The sequence below is a fragment of the Pinus tabuliformis genome, chromosome 2_1 (genome assembly GCF_031772625.1).
Source record: "Pinus tabuliformis cultivar Carrire ecotype Pingquan chromosome 2_1, CPIR1, whole genome shotgun sequence".
NCBI classification, from domain to species: Eukaryota; Viridiplantae; Streptophyta; class Pinopsida; order Pinales; family Pinaceae; genus Pinus; species Pinus tabuliformis.
The window spans coordinates 762974679-762990102 of record NC_142299.1 but is presented as its reverse complement, the minus strand read 5'-3'; the positions used below and the strand labels follow the sequence as shown (position 1 = coordinate 762990102).

The 15424-nt window shown below is 39.2% G+C and overlaps 1 protein-coding gene across 2 annotated transcripts in view; it reads left to right on the top strand.

The window, feature by feature from the left end:
* ELP2 (elongator protein 2) overlaps window positions 1–15424 on the top strand; it is a 357421-nt gene that overhangs the window by 142510 nt on the left and 199487 nt on the right. For both annotated transcript variants that reach the window (XM_089403264.1, XM_089403263.1), the window contains exon 5: window positions 11077–11230. In XM_089403264.1, the coding sequence (XP_089259390.1) occupies window positions 11077–11230 (154 nt within the window). The remainder of the gene's footprint in view (window positions 1–11076; window positions 11231–15424) is intronic.

Here is a 15424-nt window from a genome sequence, read left to right as displayed (position 1 = left end):
GGCACTGAATATGAGTCAAATGAGTTCAAAGACTTTTGCAGAGAAGCTGGCATTAAGAGGGAGTCTACCACTGCATATACTCCTGAGCAGAATGGTGTTGCTGAACGCAAGAATAGGACTATTGTGGAAGCTGCCCGTGCCATGCTATGTGACCAGGGTCTACCAAAGTTTCTGTGGGGAGAAGCTGCAAATACTGCTGTGTACATTCAAAACCGATGCCCTCATTCCGCTTTGGACTCCAAAACTCCCGGAGAGGTTTTCTCTGGTAAGAAACCTGATGTCTCACATTTTAGAATTTTTGGATGTCCTGTCTATTTTCATGTGCCGAAAGAAAAGAGAAGTAAGCTGGATGCTACTGGGAAGAAAGGAATGTTTGTGGGCTACAGTGAGACTTCTAAGGCATATAGAGTCTATGTACCTGGTCAAAGGGAAGTAGAGATAAGCCATGATGTCACTTTTGACGAAGATGCTTCCCTGAAGAAAGTAGTAGATCTTCCTAGATCTGAAGAAAATCATGAAGAAAGATCTGGAAATCTGGAAGAACCCCAAGATCGAGACTCTTATGTCTGCAGGTTGAAGAAAGCCCTCTATGGGTTGAAGCAAGCACCCAGAGCTTGGTATGAGAGGATGGATAGTTACTTGATGAAGCTGGGCTTCACTCGAAGCAATGCTGATCCAAACCTTTACTTCAAGGTTGTGGAAGGAAAGCCTCTCATTCTAGTACTGTATGTGGACGACCTCTTCCTGACAGGTGATGACCCTCTCATTCATCAATGTAAGAGGGAGCTTGCTGCTGAGTTCGAGATGAAAGACCTAGGACTGATGCACTATTTCCTAGGCCTGGAGGTCTGGATGAGACCTGGAGAGATTTTCCTTTCTCAAGGAAAATATATTGTGAAGCTTCTGGAAAGACTTGGGATGGTGGACTGTAAGTCCGTGTCGACACCAATGGAACTCAACTTTAAGAAGTTGAGTGGCAGTGCTGCAGGGCCTATCTTGGCCAATCCTACTGAGTATCGTCAACTCATAGGAGCTTTGATGTTCTTAGTGAACACCCGTCCGGACATATGTTTTGCAGTGAATACTTTGAGTCAACAGATAGTTAAGCCTCATCATTTTCACTGGGTTGGTGCCAAGAATCTTTTGAGATATCTTCGGGGCACGATAAACCATGGGCTGAGATACACTGCGGGAGTGTGATACTCCGTGGATATACTGATGCCGATTGGGCTGGCAGTGTGGTGGATCGTAAGAGCACATCTGGATGCTGTTTCAATCTTGGTTCTGCTTCGATCTCATGGATGAGCAGGAAGCAGAAGTCGGTGGCTTTGAGCACCGCGGAGGCCGAATACATTGCTGCTAGTATGGCCTGTTGTGAAGCAGTTTGGTTGAGGAAGCTCTTTAGTGAGCTGTTCCAACATGTGCTAGATACCACTGTGATACTCTGTGATAATCAGAGTGGGATTCGTATGACTGAGAATCCTGTGTTCCACGACCGATCCAAGCATATTGATATCAGGTACCACTTTATCCGGGATATGGTACAGCGAGGCGCCGTAAGGCTCGATCATATAGGAACTGATGAGCAGGTCGCGGATATTCTCACTAAGCCCCTAGGGAAGGTCAAGTTCCTAACCTTTCGTGAGAGTCTTGGTGTCGTGGAAAGACCCTATGATGTGGGTCCTGTTGGACGATGAGCTCTGGGAGCTCTGGGGGGCTTTGGGGATAGCTCTCGGAGCTATAAGCACTCATAATGCTTTTGCCCCACCCTTGTGATTATTGAGCTGGTTCGCCACTCATTTATCTGTGCCCCGTATGCATCCTACCCATTGACTTCAGGGCTCATGGGAAGTACCTCTCATTTGGCCAATGAGGTGTGGAAAAGCTAGAGACTATTAGCAAAGACTGATGGACGCATCAGAGATTGCCGTACTCTCTATCTAGGATGGCATGGTCCAACCACTTGATCTGGGATCAAGATTTGTGAGGTCTGGGACCTCTGGACTGACTATGTCAGTCGGGGAATAATGTCTTTGTGACTGACCCACTTCTGTTCTGAAATAAAGAAGCCAGCAAAGCAAGTTTCGGCGGGATGACTCACGATGTTGATTGCACTAATAAATGGAGTTCTCCCTAGTTGAGAGGGAGTGTTAAATTTGGACAACTAGGTCCAAACTCCATGTTCTGATGCTCAGATTAAGAGGCTAATATTTTTGTTGGATTCCTCTTTCTGAGAGGTGTAAAATCCATATAAAAATAGTCTTAATCCGATGAGCAGAACTTATATTGTGAATTTATTATTCTTAATAAATTATATGTGCAAGGTCAGCCAGTTTTGTAATGTAGGCTCACATGCCCAACAGATGTGTCACACACCCTCATTGATGGATATATATACAGGAAAAGTTGGAGAGAATTTCAACACAACTCAACTCACATCTTCCTCTCTCATCTTAGAGAGTACGAGCTACCTGGAGGACGAATTTCAGCCACACGTGGGAAGGACGAAGAGGACAGACCGTACGGATTTTCTGCTGCTAGGGTTTCGCAGAAAGTTTGACTTTTGTAGAATTGACTTGGGTTGACTCATCTACTGGTTGGAGGGTTGTTGTGACACATCTGGGCTGGCTGACCAAAGGAGACTTTGCTGGTTGAAGCATCCTGTTGACCGCCGAAACAAACACACACATTTTTCTTGTTTCTGATTTGTCTTCTGTAAGATCTGCTTATATGTTCTATCTGCATTTTGCTTAACTACTTGTATGATTGCTGTGAGAAAAGTGAAATTGCTCTTAGCATAGAACATCTACAAAACTTTACAGAAGTTAATTAAGTTAGTAGAGTAATTTTATACATAACATTGTCTCCCTTTCAAAAGAATGCTTTGTCCTCAAAGCATGCGTAACGATGGGTGTTGTTGATGACATGCTTCTGTCTCCCAAGAAGCTTCTTCTTTTGGTAGGTTCTTCCACTTGATTAGGCGTTATTTAATTACTCGAGATTGTAACTTGCTTTCCCTGGCGGTAACAATTCCTTTTGGTTCTAAGATGAACTTGCCTTCATCATATAATATCAGAAGCGTTCTCTGTGCTGATTGGTGTTTGCCCACTGTCTTTTTAGGACAAGATACATGGAAAATGTTGTGAACTCGACTATTATCTGGAAGGCTTACACTGTATGCTACTTGGTTGATCCTTTTTGTAAATTTGATATGGTCCATAAAACTTAGGTGCCAATTTGTTTTTTCCTTTTTGCTTTAGGGATAATTGCTTGTAAGGCTAAGGTTTAACAAATACCCATTCTCGAACTTCAAATTCTCTCTTTGTTCTGTTTCGGTCGGCTTACTACTTCATGCGATTCCTTGCAATACTTAGATTTTCTTTTAATGTTTAAAAGACTTTTTGGGTTTCTTCTAACTGCTCCTTAACTGCTAGAACTTTTGTCTCAGAAATAGCCAAGTCCATCCATTTAGGAGGTTCACATCTGTACAAAGCTTGAAATGGGGTCATCTTTGTAGAAGTGTGATAAGCTGAATTGTACCACCATTCAACGAGATGTAACCACTAAGCCCACTTATTTTGTCTGTCTGCTGTATAACAATGAAGGCAAGCTTCTAAGGACTTATTGACAGTTTCTGTTTGAGGATGGTATGCATAACTCATGTTAAGGTATGTTCTAATATGCTTGAAAATCTCCTTCCAAAAATTCCCTTTACACTTGGGATCTCTATCACTAACAATGACTTTAGGAAATCCATGTAATTTGTAGACATTCTTGCTAAATATCTCGACGATCTCTTTTGTTGAATTTGATTTCTTCATTCCTATGAAGTGTGCATACTTTGTGAGTCTGTCTACTACTACAAGAATTTTATCTTTCCCGTCTGACATGGGTAATCCTTCAATAAAATCCATGGATATTTCTTCCCATTTTTGGTTTGGGATATTTAAGGGGTGGAGCAGACATGGGGTCATAATGTTCTCACTTTTATTTCACTGACAATGATCACACTCTGCTACATATTTTTGAATATCATTATTCATTCCCTTCCAGAAAAATGATTTACATGCATTATTGTAGGTTTTAAAGAAACCTACATGTCCGACTGATAGTGAATCATGGGATTATTTGAGAACCTTTACTTTAAATTTGGAATTTGGACTTAGGTAAATCCTTCCCTTGTACCACAAAATATCGTTTTTCCATCCAAATTTTGAATTCCGAGCAGGGTTATTGATTATAGCACTTGTTTCTGGATCTTTTGCATACTCACTTCGGATTTCATTAAGCCATTCTAGGATTATAGCTGAGACTGCAAACAAGGATGTTTCTTCATCTTTTCTGGAGAGAGCATCTGCCACTACATTGTCCTTTCCCCTTTTATGTAATATCTCCATGTCAAAAGCAACAATTTTTTCAATCCACTTTTGTTGTTCTTCAGAGAGTGTTTTCTGCTGGAGGAGGTATTGGAGACTGTTATGGTCTGTTTGTATGGAGAAGTTACTTCCCAAAAGATATTGTCTCCACTTGGCTAAGGCGTGCATAATGGTGAGCATTTCCTTGTTGTATGTAGACTTGAGACGTTCTTTCTTGTTGAACTTCCTGCTTTCAAACGCGATTGGATGACCATCCTGCATTAATACTTCTCCTATGCCAAATCCTGAAGTGTCACATTCAATTACAAATGACTTTGAAAAGTCTGGAGTTGCCAATACAGGTGTATTAGACATAATTCCCTTCAAGTCTTTAAAACACTTTTTTGCTTCATCATCCCATCAAAATGAGTTCTTCAGAAGGTTCGTTAAGGGTGCGATTACGTGGACATAGTTTTTAATTACCTTCGATAGTACTCAATCAACCCTAAGAATCCTCTTAACTTGGAGATTTTAATTGGTATAGGCCATTCTTTTATAGCCCGGATCTTATTAGGATCTACTTTTACTCCTTCCCTGGATATTATGTATCCAAGGTACTCTACTTCTTCTTTTCTGAAGGTACACTTGCACATCTTTGCATAGAACTGATGTTCTTCTAATATGGTGAGAACTTGCTCCAGATGTTGTAGATGCTCTTTCCACGTTTTACTATAGATTATAATATTGTCAAAGAATTCTAACACAAACTTCCTTAGATACAGATGAAATACCTCATTCATGTTGGCTTGGAAGGTTGCCGAAGCATTAGTTAATCCGAAGGGAATTACCTTAAATTCATAATGATCTTCGTGTGTTCGAAAAGTAGTTTTCGCTATGTCCTCTAGCCTTATTTTGATTTGGTAGTATCCCGATCTCAAGTCCAATTTTGAAAAGTATTGGGCTCCATGAAGTTCATCTAGCATTTCATCTATAAAGGGGATCGGAAATTTATTCTTAATCGTTACCTTGTTCAGTCCTCAATAATCTACACATAGCCTAAAGGAGCCATCCTTCTTTCGGACAAGAACCACTGGAGCAACGTATGGGCTTCTACTCTTTGTGATGATTCCACACCTTAAAAGATCTTGGACTAATCTTTCGATTTTAGTTTTTTGGTGGTGTGGATACCTATACAGCTTGATGTTGACAGGGTTTGACCCTGATTTGACTTCGATTATGTGCTCGATTTCTCTTTCAGGCGACATCTTCATAGGAAGATCTTGGAACACCTTTTTGTGTTTTTGGATCAATTTTTGAACTTCAAGTGGTAGTTCTTGAACTGCAGGTGCTTCTTTGCTAACCAATCTTGAAACCAACATCTCCATCTAATGACATTGTACTACATATGCTGGTGCTCCCTTCCGAATCATTTTCATCATTTGGGATGATGATAGAATTTGATTCTCAGGGGGTTGGAACCCAAATAACTTGTATTTCTGCCCTTCCCATTTAAATTTTATAAATTGCTTTTTATGGTTGGCAAAGTAAGTGCCTAGGGTTTGTAGCCATTGGATACCTAGGACCACATCTACTCCTCCTAATGGTACAACGTAGAATGAAGATTCTAGATTATAGTCTTGAATCTATAATTTGACTTTATGACATTTCCCTACTTTTTCAATTTTCTTATTGTCAGCTACCATGACTTTCATGTTGGGCATGGGAAATGTGAAAATGTTGAGCCTTTTCGCCATAGTTGATTCCAAAACATTGTGGGTGCTACTGATATCGATCAAAACCATTACGTTTCTCCTTTTGATGTTCTTTTAACTTTAATGTATGGGGCTGCGATATACCTGTCATGGCTGATAATGACACTTGCAGAATACTCTTGTTATTTGGTTTTGGAGAAGATTGTGGAGAATCTTCAATTTCTTCTACATTTGATTCTTCATTGTCTAAATCATTGTTTGCTTCACATATATATAGGTTCTTCGTTTCTTTTCCTTTAGCACATCTATGTTTAGGGTCCCATTTTTCGCCACAATGTCTACACTTGCCTTCTTTCATTCTTTGCATTTCCAAATTAGTTTTGTTTCCTTCACGAAGATGTGGTGGAACATATTTTGTATTATCCGTGTTCGCAGTTTGGGGAAATCTTTGTCTCGAATATACTCTTTCAACTTTTGGCCACTGCATCTTTTCGTGCTTCTTTTCAACAACTTTTGCTTTTTGTCTTGCTTCTTCTATAGAAGTGATGTCATGAAGCTCAAGCTCAGCCTAGAGATGGGGTTTAAGTCCCGTGATGTATGACTGAATGAGAGGAGTTTCTAATAATCCCAGAACTCGTGTAGATAAAGTTTCCCATTCTCGAGTGTACTCATCCACATCTCCTTTTTGTTGCAGTCTGGCGAGCGCTGAAAATAATTCTTCTTCTTTGACACCTTGGAACCTCTTAAAGAATGCATTTTTGAATTTCTTCCAACTGATAGCAAGTGTCGTCTTCTTCCACCACATATACCAATTATATGCTTCGCCTTCCATTTGCATGGATGCATGCCTGATCTTTTCATCATCATTGTCAATACCGTAAATCTCGAAATATTCTTCTGCTTTATTGAACCATGCAACACTACATTTCTCGTTACTGTCAAATTTGGAGAGCTCAAGTTTTGCTCTTTGTTGATATGTAGTTACCAGTGGAGTGAAGAAAGGGTATTGATTCGAGAACTGCATATTTGAGTATTGATTCTAGAGTTGCATATTTTGAAAATTTGTGTTACTATTTTGTTGATTAGGCATGGAAGATGCCTTTGGAGACTCAAGGTTCAGATGTGAGTCTGATGAGTTTGATGCAATGTTGCACGAAGCAGGGACGTTTTTTGGAAGCGGGGATGCAGAAGCGTCATTTTCCAGAAATCTAGGAAGTGAAGTGTCTGCTATATATATATATATATTTATATATTTTTTTGCATTTATACTCGAAACAAACATCCCAAATACTAAATTAGTTGTAGAAGACATGAAAACATGCATATTTTTGCATAAATCAAGATAGATATAACATCCATTGTACATTAATGATTAATTTTTCGAGCATCAACCATTTAGATGCATCAACCATCTAGAATCTAGATTCTTCTCCTCTTGTCTAGCCTTTGCCTCTACCTCGATTGTCTAGGGATATTGGTCAACATTGCCCAATTTTGATCAAACTACCTAATTCAAGACTTAAAATATGGTAGAAAAAGCTTAACATGCTTGATTGATGATTTTGACTTGATCGAAAGGTAATTTTTTGCTAAGGGCGTACCGCGTGATGAAAGAGTTCAACAATTAACACCACCAACACTAGGGTACATATAGGGCTTGGTGCTCTTGATTAAATGCTAATCGCATACCTTCATACTTGATATAATCTAATGAAATGCCACAATCCCATTGATCCTGAATTGCTGAAAACTGTTAAGTCTGCTGAATTTTGAATAGGATATGAAATTCTATTTTCTCCATATGAAGTCCAATGAGGCTGGAACCACTCTCAAACATCTTGAGTCATTTCATGGTAATGTTAAAAATTTAAGTAAAAGGATGAAAATGAAAAATAAAGGAGAATGTCACTTTTACTTTAAGAATTTAACATTACCATGAGGGAGCATCTGCTATATTTATATTTTTTTTTGCCTTCATTCCTCACCCTAACTCAAGGTGGACCCAACCCCAACAAGCAAACTCATCTAAAATAAAAAAAAAAAAATTTGAAAAAAAAAACGATTTTCTAATCGCTTTTCCGGAATCGTACGGAAGCGTACGCTTCACCCTCCGAAGCGCCACGCTTCGTACTGCCGAAGCGCGCTTCAGAAGAAAGCTTCCGAAATTTCCAGGAAGCGTCCAAAATAGGCGGAAGCGCGCTTCCGCCGAAGCTTCCTAGACGCTTCCGCACGGGACGCGCTTCCGGGCTTGGAACCGGGGGGGACGGGGGGGGGCGCTTCGTGCAGCATTGGTTTGATGTATCTACAGAATCTGGATATTGAGTAGCTTCATTATTCTGGTGTATTTGATAAGGTGTAATCTTCATAGTGTTACAAATACAGGTCAAGATCACCATCGCTTTATCCACTTTAACTAAAAGGTCTGCCTGCTCCTTTTTAATTTCATTCTTGTTCTCCTCGCGCTGACTTTCTATTCTCTTCGTTGTGTCGTGGAGCACTTCGATTGTTTCACCATGTCCGGTCTACTTAGCCTCAAGATCTATCAATTTTTTATTGAAAACGACCATCGACATTGATGCAACCATTGATCTGGTATGAGTCAGAGTATACTTATCCAATGTAACCTTCTTCTCCTTTTTGTTGTTGTTGTTAAATTGACCTATTTTTTTAATAATAATAATAAATTGATTAAATATATGTATATATATAATCAAATATTAATTATATTACATAGTTGTTAAATATTAATTAGTTATATACTTAGAAATTACATAACAATTAATATTACAAACTATATAATTATAACTCTATGTATACATATACCCACGATGGCAATGATCGAAAAAGTTTGACGCTGACCGAAAAGACGCGATTGTCCAGGTTCAAATACTGCCTGGTGATGCTTGACGGAAAGCGTACGATTAGGCATAGGAAAGTCTAGGTGGAAGTCTGAAGAGATGGTGAGAAATCTTTTTGGGTGAACGATGAGCGGGATGGACTGATGGAAAATAGTGGAGGTAGGGAAAGACAGAAACAATGGAAGAGAGATGGCGTGCGTAGTCGGAATTGAATAGCGGACTTGCAGTAAACGCGACAGGCGATGAAATAAGCGAATTGAGATAGACACGACAATCAATGAATGAGACAACGTGGCATTGGACAGAGGTGTATGGACAACAAGAAGCCAACAATCGACTCACGCTGATACCAGATGATGTAGATAAATGCAACATTAAACAAAAATGTATATATTTTATTAATAACTTGATGATTTACAGTGAGAGAGACCCTGGCTTAAATACAACCCTAGGTGTCTCTTGGTGAATGGGCACGATCTTTGATCATGCCCTTTTGCCTAATTAACTAATAGTTACAAATTATTATTTTTTACATAACAGAGACATATGAGAAAACCAGTGGGGATGGCAACAGACAAGAGTGTCAGAGAACAGTGAGCAGTTGAGTGATTGTGAGTCGGTGAGGAGATCGAACTCGCTCTGACACCAAATGGAGTAAACAAGCTCAATAATAAGCAAATATATATATATATATATATAATTGAAGGATGATTACAGTGAATGAGGTCTCAGGCTTAAATATAGCCCAAGAGCTATTACATGAGGGGGCATGATCTTTGATCCCCCCTTAGTCTAAAAATCGAGTTAATTAAGTTAGTAGAGTAATTTTATATATGACACATACAAATTCGGCGCCATAATTAAAATGAGTATCAATACTAGTAGTGGTGTAGGCAGGTGTTTTTACTTAGAATGTTCTTTAGAAAGATTTGTGGTTGAGTGTAAGTTTCTTAAAAATCTCTTTCTATTTGTAATGATGGTTTTGATGTTTCTTTTTCTCGAGCATGCTTTGGTAAATTTTAGGGCTAGTTTTTCTTTTTGTGGTCTATGGATAAGGATTTATTTCCTTGATTTAAGGAAGATTTTGCATCCTGCATCATACCAAGAGTTTTGAGAACAAAAGGATTACAATGTGCAGCGACAAGAGGTGTATAAGAAATGGGGAAAACATGTATGCAAAGAAACTTGGGAGTAATAGTGGGTTCTCTATTGGATATTGGGTTTCATATATGTGGGGAAAACTAGTTTTAAGATTGTATATTTCTTATCAAAGGACTGATCAAAGTGAATGGTAAGAGATTCATTTGGGTGAGGGGGTATTGTCCAGAGGAGGTTGGTTTATATGGATCTGAAACAAGATAATTGCATGATCGATCAAAGGAGTTTGAGGGTGGGGGTTGTTTGGGGGGACAGTGGTGACGATAATAGATACTTGAATATCAAGAATAATTGAAGCAAAGAGTTAATTAGCCAACAAATAATCAACTGCATTGGCTACTTCAGTGAAATGAAAGTAGGTGTACCCACCAGTGCAAGGGAAGTGCTTAACACTACTGAGGTTGAAAATCAAATATGATTACCCTAGGTTAATCAGGTGATTTTCGTATGTTAAATGTTAAATAGGCCTTTTGGACATGATTTCCAAAGTTAGATACCGTGGTCAAAGAGTGGTAGGTGTTTTTGTGTGAGAGATTCACGTGTCTTTCATTTTTTATTACTGCATTAACAAGGAACCATCACATATGTTTCTCAATGCACGTGGTTTTAACTCCAATCAGAAGTGTTTTGTGAAGTGAATGATTCAAGTAACAATATTACATGAGAAATCTGGGTTTATTCCCCAAAGTCACTAGAAATCTAGAGCAATGTTAGCATATACAATTATATGGTAGGCTCAGAGGTATTAATTAATAATACTGTAAAAGATTATGATATCATACAAATAATGAATTTTGACTAGGACCACGGAATACAAATATGAAGGCTAGTTTTTCTTCCTAAATATAATCACTTATGCTTACTCTTTGTTCAGTTTTCTGTTTGCATTTTCCCCTTTTGTTGAGTGAATCTCAATAATGGAATCAGCTTTACTTATAAAGAGTTATGTTTGGCCTGAGTCTTCCTAAAATACTCCTGTTTCACCTGCTGCAGTGGAGACAGGTATTGCAGGTGCCAAAATCTCATGAAAAGGGTGTCACCTGCATTGCAGGACTTGTGCTTAGTAATGTTGAAGCACTATTTGCTTCAACTTCTTCAGACAGTACTGTTCATATATGGGAAGCTGGCTTTCCAAGTCAGACTGGAGGTAAACCTGACTATTGTTTTGGATCATTTTCAAATTTGCTATATGCACTTTCCTTTTTCTTGTCTCCAGGACGACTAAAGAAATACTTAATTTCTATAGATTCTATGTGGCTGATGATTGTTCAAACTTCAAAGAGTGCAAATACTCAGAGGGAAGCTTGCACTTCTCAAATTGTAGAAGGCAGAATGAGACTATGTTACTGTCCACAAATCACCAAAAGTAGCAAAATGGACTATAATATATGTTATGTCATGTAGAGTAATGCAATGTAGTGCCTTAGCCCTCCCTAGGCTAAATACAAATATGTGGATCCTATAGGAAAAGTGCCAAACCAGATTTAGTAGCAAAATTATTTTGAGAGCTAAACTAAACCAGCCAAGTGGACCCAAAAATAAATATTATGAATGCAAGTTTAATTTCTTGTCCGAGTGAATTGTTTCTTACTTCATTTAGAGGACTTTATGCAAGGTGGCATCTGATCTATTTTTGAACAAAAAATACATTCCTATAGACAAGTAGGACTGCTTTTCTCAGGTGTTCCTAAATAGAAAATGTACTTCCTTTTGTTTCTGTCTTTCATTTTTAAAACAAAATCGGCATAGAGTGACAACAGCGAGATAAGATCTTCTTCTCTGAATGATCTGGCAATCATGGAGATACACATTCTTCAAAATAATCTCTGTTGCACCTTTGGGAATTTATCCTGATTCCCAATTTCTTGCAGAGGAACACTTGAGCTTTTTATTATTTTCATGTCCATTTTTTTAGGATTTGAAACAAACCTCTCATCCGTCGAAACATAAGATTGAAATAAAGGCAATAAGTAAACCTACATATAAATGTAACCCTAGAAACAGACAAGCATTATTGAAAACTGTTAGTAAGCTCTGGTGCAATTTGAATGACATTGTAGTTTCTTTTCTTCATGCTAGGAAAAAAGAAGTGCAGATATATTAACAGAAGACGATTTACAATGACAATCACCTAGCTGTATCTGTAGGTGGGGGAGAATCTGAAGAATATTCTGCCAATTTCATCACTGGAATTTGGTTCTTGAGGATTGAATTGGGAGCAAGGAAAATTTAACAGTGCTGATTGATATAAAGTTATCTTTGGTTTCCATTTCTTGTAGGATGAGAAATCTGATATTTTCTTGTGGATTCTGAGGGATTGGTGCAAATTTCTCAATAGTAAAAGACTCTAGATTTTGAGGCATATGCTACAAGAGTTTTATGAGATTTTCCCCATGACTCGACATGCAGGATCCTTGATTCATTTTTCATTTTCTAACAGGCTGTCGTGGGAGAGAGTCTCTTCTGAGAGGGAGCTGCTGTTCTCTGAATTTTGCGGTCCTGCATATCTCATTTTTTAGTTTTTTCTTCTTTCTCCTTTTCACCTTTTGGTATCCATTCACATTTGTGGTCTGGTTGACAGTTGTATTTGCTTCCTGGCTGACATGAAGCTTCCCTTTTTGGCAGTTCACTATGAAATGCCTTGTATCAAGACAAGTTCTACCCGAGAACTGAGTGTTTTCATAATCCACTGTTCGAATCATTGGGATCATTCAAAATGCAGAATCATTTCCTCTGACAAGTGCTTGCTAACATTCAATTATGCACATAGTCTAGCGCAGTATAACCCTCCTATAACATCTCTGCTATTTGATTGAATGTCTAGGCGCAGAGCATTAGTGATTTTCACCTATAGTTCTTCTTCCTTGAGGTGTGTCATATACCTCAGTTCCACTTTAGTGTGTCTCATTTTTTTCGCCAGAATGATCCGTCATATGAGCAGATTTTGTGCCTATCTTGATGATGTTAGAGATCAGAGTACATGATCAGATGTGCCACCACTATGCTTTGTACTGTCATATCATGATCAGCCAAAAGTGTGACCATTTTGTCCTCCATGTCGTTGGGACATTGTCATTGATGGCAAAGCAAGGGCCAGCTGATGGATGCTATGATCAGAAACAACACCTAAGGCACCAACTTGAAGTGGGTATTGAAGTTGAAATGAGCATTGTCTAAAGTTGCATTAAGTATTCACTACAACATTCACTCTTGCATGTTCAATGGGTCAAGGAATCGTATGTCTATTTCTTATTGAGGAGCAGCTAACTGCTGAAATCTAATGATGAAGGAAGCTCAGTTTCAAAGAGACTGCACAATGACCTTTAGTGGAGAGTATTTATTTACCTTCTCCAATCTGAGCACAGAGGCTGGTGTCAAGCATCTTGATGAATATCTTCTTTCAAAAACATTTATAACTGGGCATCAAGCTACAAGAGATGATATTACTGGATATGGCGCCATTAGCAAAGTCCCTGTCATTACTTCCATATGCAATCTGACCTTATACGGCCCCTAAAACAAATTCAAATGAATATTGATTTACATATACAAGTCGGCCCCAGTATCAGATTGGTTCTCCAAGCAGACATGACTGTTCAGTGATTATAACATTTATAAATACAAGTCTTTCTGCCTCCAAATTTGGTCAAGAGTTCGGTCAAGAATACAGAGCATTTCGGGCCTGAGATAGATGAGATAAAAGGGTTCGTATCATGAACCAAGGAGCTAATTGCAGGAATAAGATGTGGACTTTATGTGTGGCTTTTGGTCAAGTTTTTTTGTGGTTTCTTTGTTAGATTTATGACATATTCTGAGCAGAACAGGATCAGATTGGAGCATTATTACAGCCCTAATGAAAGATGAAAACTCAGCCTACCTGAGACCTGCGGCAAGACAAATTTTCGGCCCCCCTGTATCTGTGATTTTTGGCCCCTCTGTGACCGAGTTTTTTGGCCTTCCTGTGGAAAATTTCAGCCCTGTGATAGGACACAGACCTCGGCTCCCTTGTGGGAGATTTCGGGCCTCTGTGAAGCTTAGAATTGGCCCTCTGTTGGATCAAATCTTGGGCTATTTTAGAGCAGACCTAGGGAGCAGACTTTGGCCTTCATTTTGGAGTAGAAGTCGCATTCACCTGGAGCAGAATATTCAACCCTTAAAGCAGACTGTTCTAAGCAGCATATTCGGTCCTTGGAACAGACCTATTGAAGCAAACTCGAAGCATTTATTGGAGAAGACTTATAGCAGACTTTTGAGGGCACTCTTGATGCAGTGTGTTTGCATTTTTCAGAGATTGGAATTGATGGTTTGAAGCTGACTGGAGACCATCTTTGAATCTGAGTTGAGGCCTTCTTTGGAGCTTTGTTGAACACATTTTTGAAGTAAGACTTGAAGCTATTGAAGGAGCCTTTAGTAGACTTGCTGTAGCAGCTTTAGCAGAATTCTTGTGCAGATTTTATGGTCTTTCTTTGAAGCGGCTTGGAGAGCCCTTGTTACAGACATGAAATTGATCTGGAGAACTTGTTGAAGATGATCTTGAAGACCCCTTGGAAATATCCTTGAAGCATTGTTGGAGCAGTCCTTGAAGCTTTATTGGAGTTTTGTTGAAGACAGTGTTGCGGGGGAGCGCTACCCCCCTCGATCCCGCTCCCAATCCGCGCTCCGGGCGGGAGCGACTCGGGAGTGCGCTCCCGGAAAAAAATTTCCACTCTCTGCGTATTGCCGGAGCGAATTAGGGAGCGATCGCTCCCGTCGCTCCGGGAGCGATGAAAAAAAAATCGTGCGGAGGGAAAAAAACATGCCAGAAAATTAAGAAAGGTCGCCGGTTTGGGGGAAAAAGGGAGGGAAAGGAGGAAGGGAGGGAATATAAATAAACCCTCCCTCCAATCAATTTCATTATTTTAGAAATTGTGAGTGAGAGTGAGAGTGAGAAGTGAGAGCAAGAGGAGAGTAAGAGAGGGTGACGAGCAAGAGAGAGTGAGGGGCAAGAGAGAGCAAGTGAGAGTGAGAGCAAGGAGCAAGGTGGAAGGAGAGAGCAAGTGCCAAGGAGCAAGGAGCAAGAGAAAGCAAGGAGCAAGGAGCAAGGGGAGATTGGAGGCCAAAGAGGTAGGTTCTATTCTAGCAATTTTTTTTAATGTTCATTACTAAATAAATAAATAATTTTTTTTCTCCCATTCCCAATCCCATTCCCATTCCATTTTTTTGCAGATTCAAACATCATGGTTATATTTCTTGGCATTTTCTTCTTCTTAGTTCCTTTTTTGGTTTTTATGGTGTTGGAGAGTAGAAAAAGGAGGGTTGAAAATGAAGAAGGGGATGAAGAAAGGGATCATAGTGGATTTGA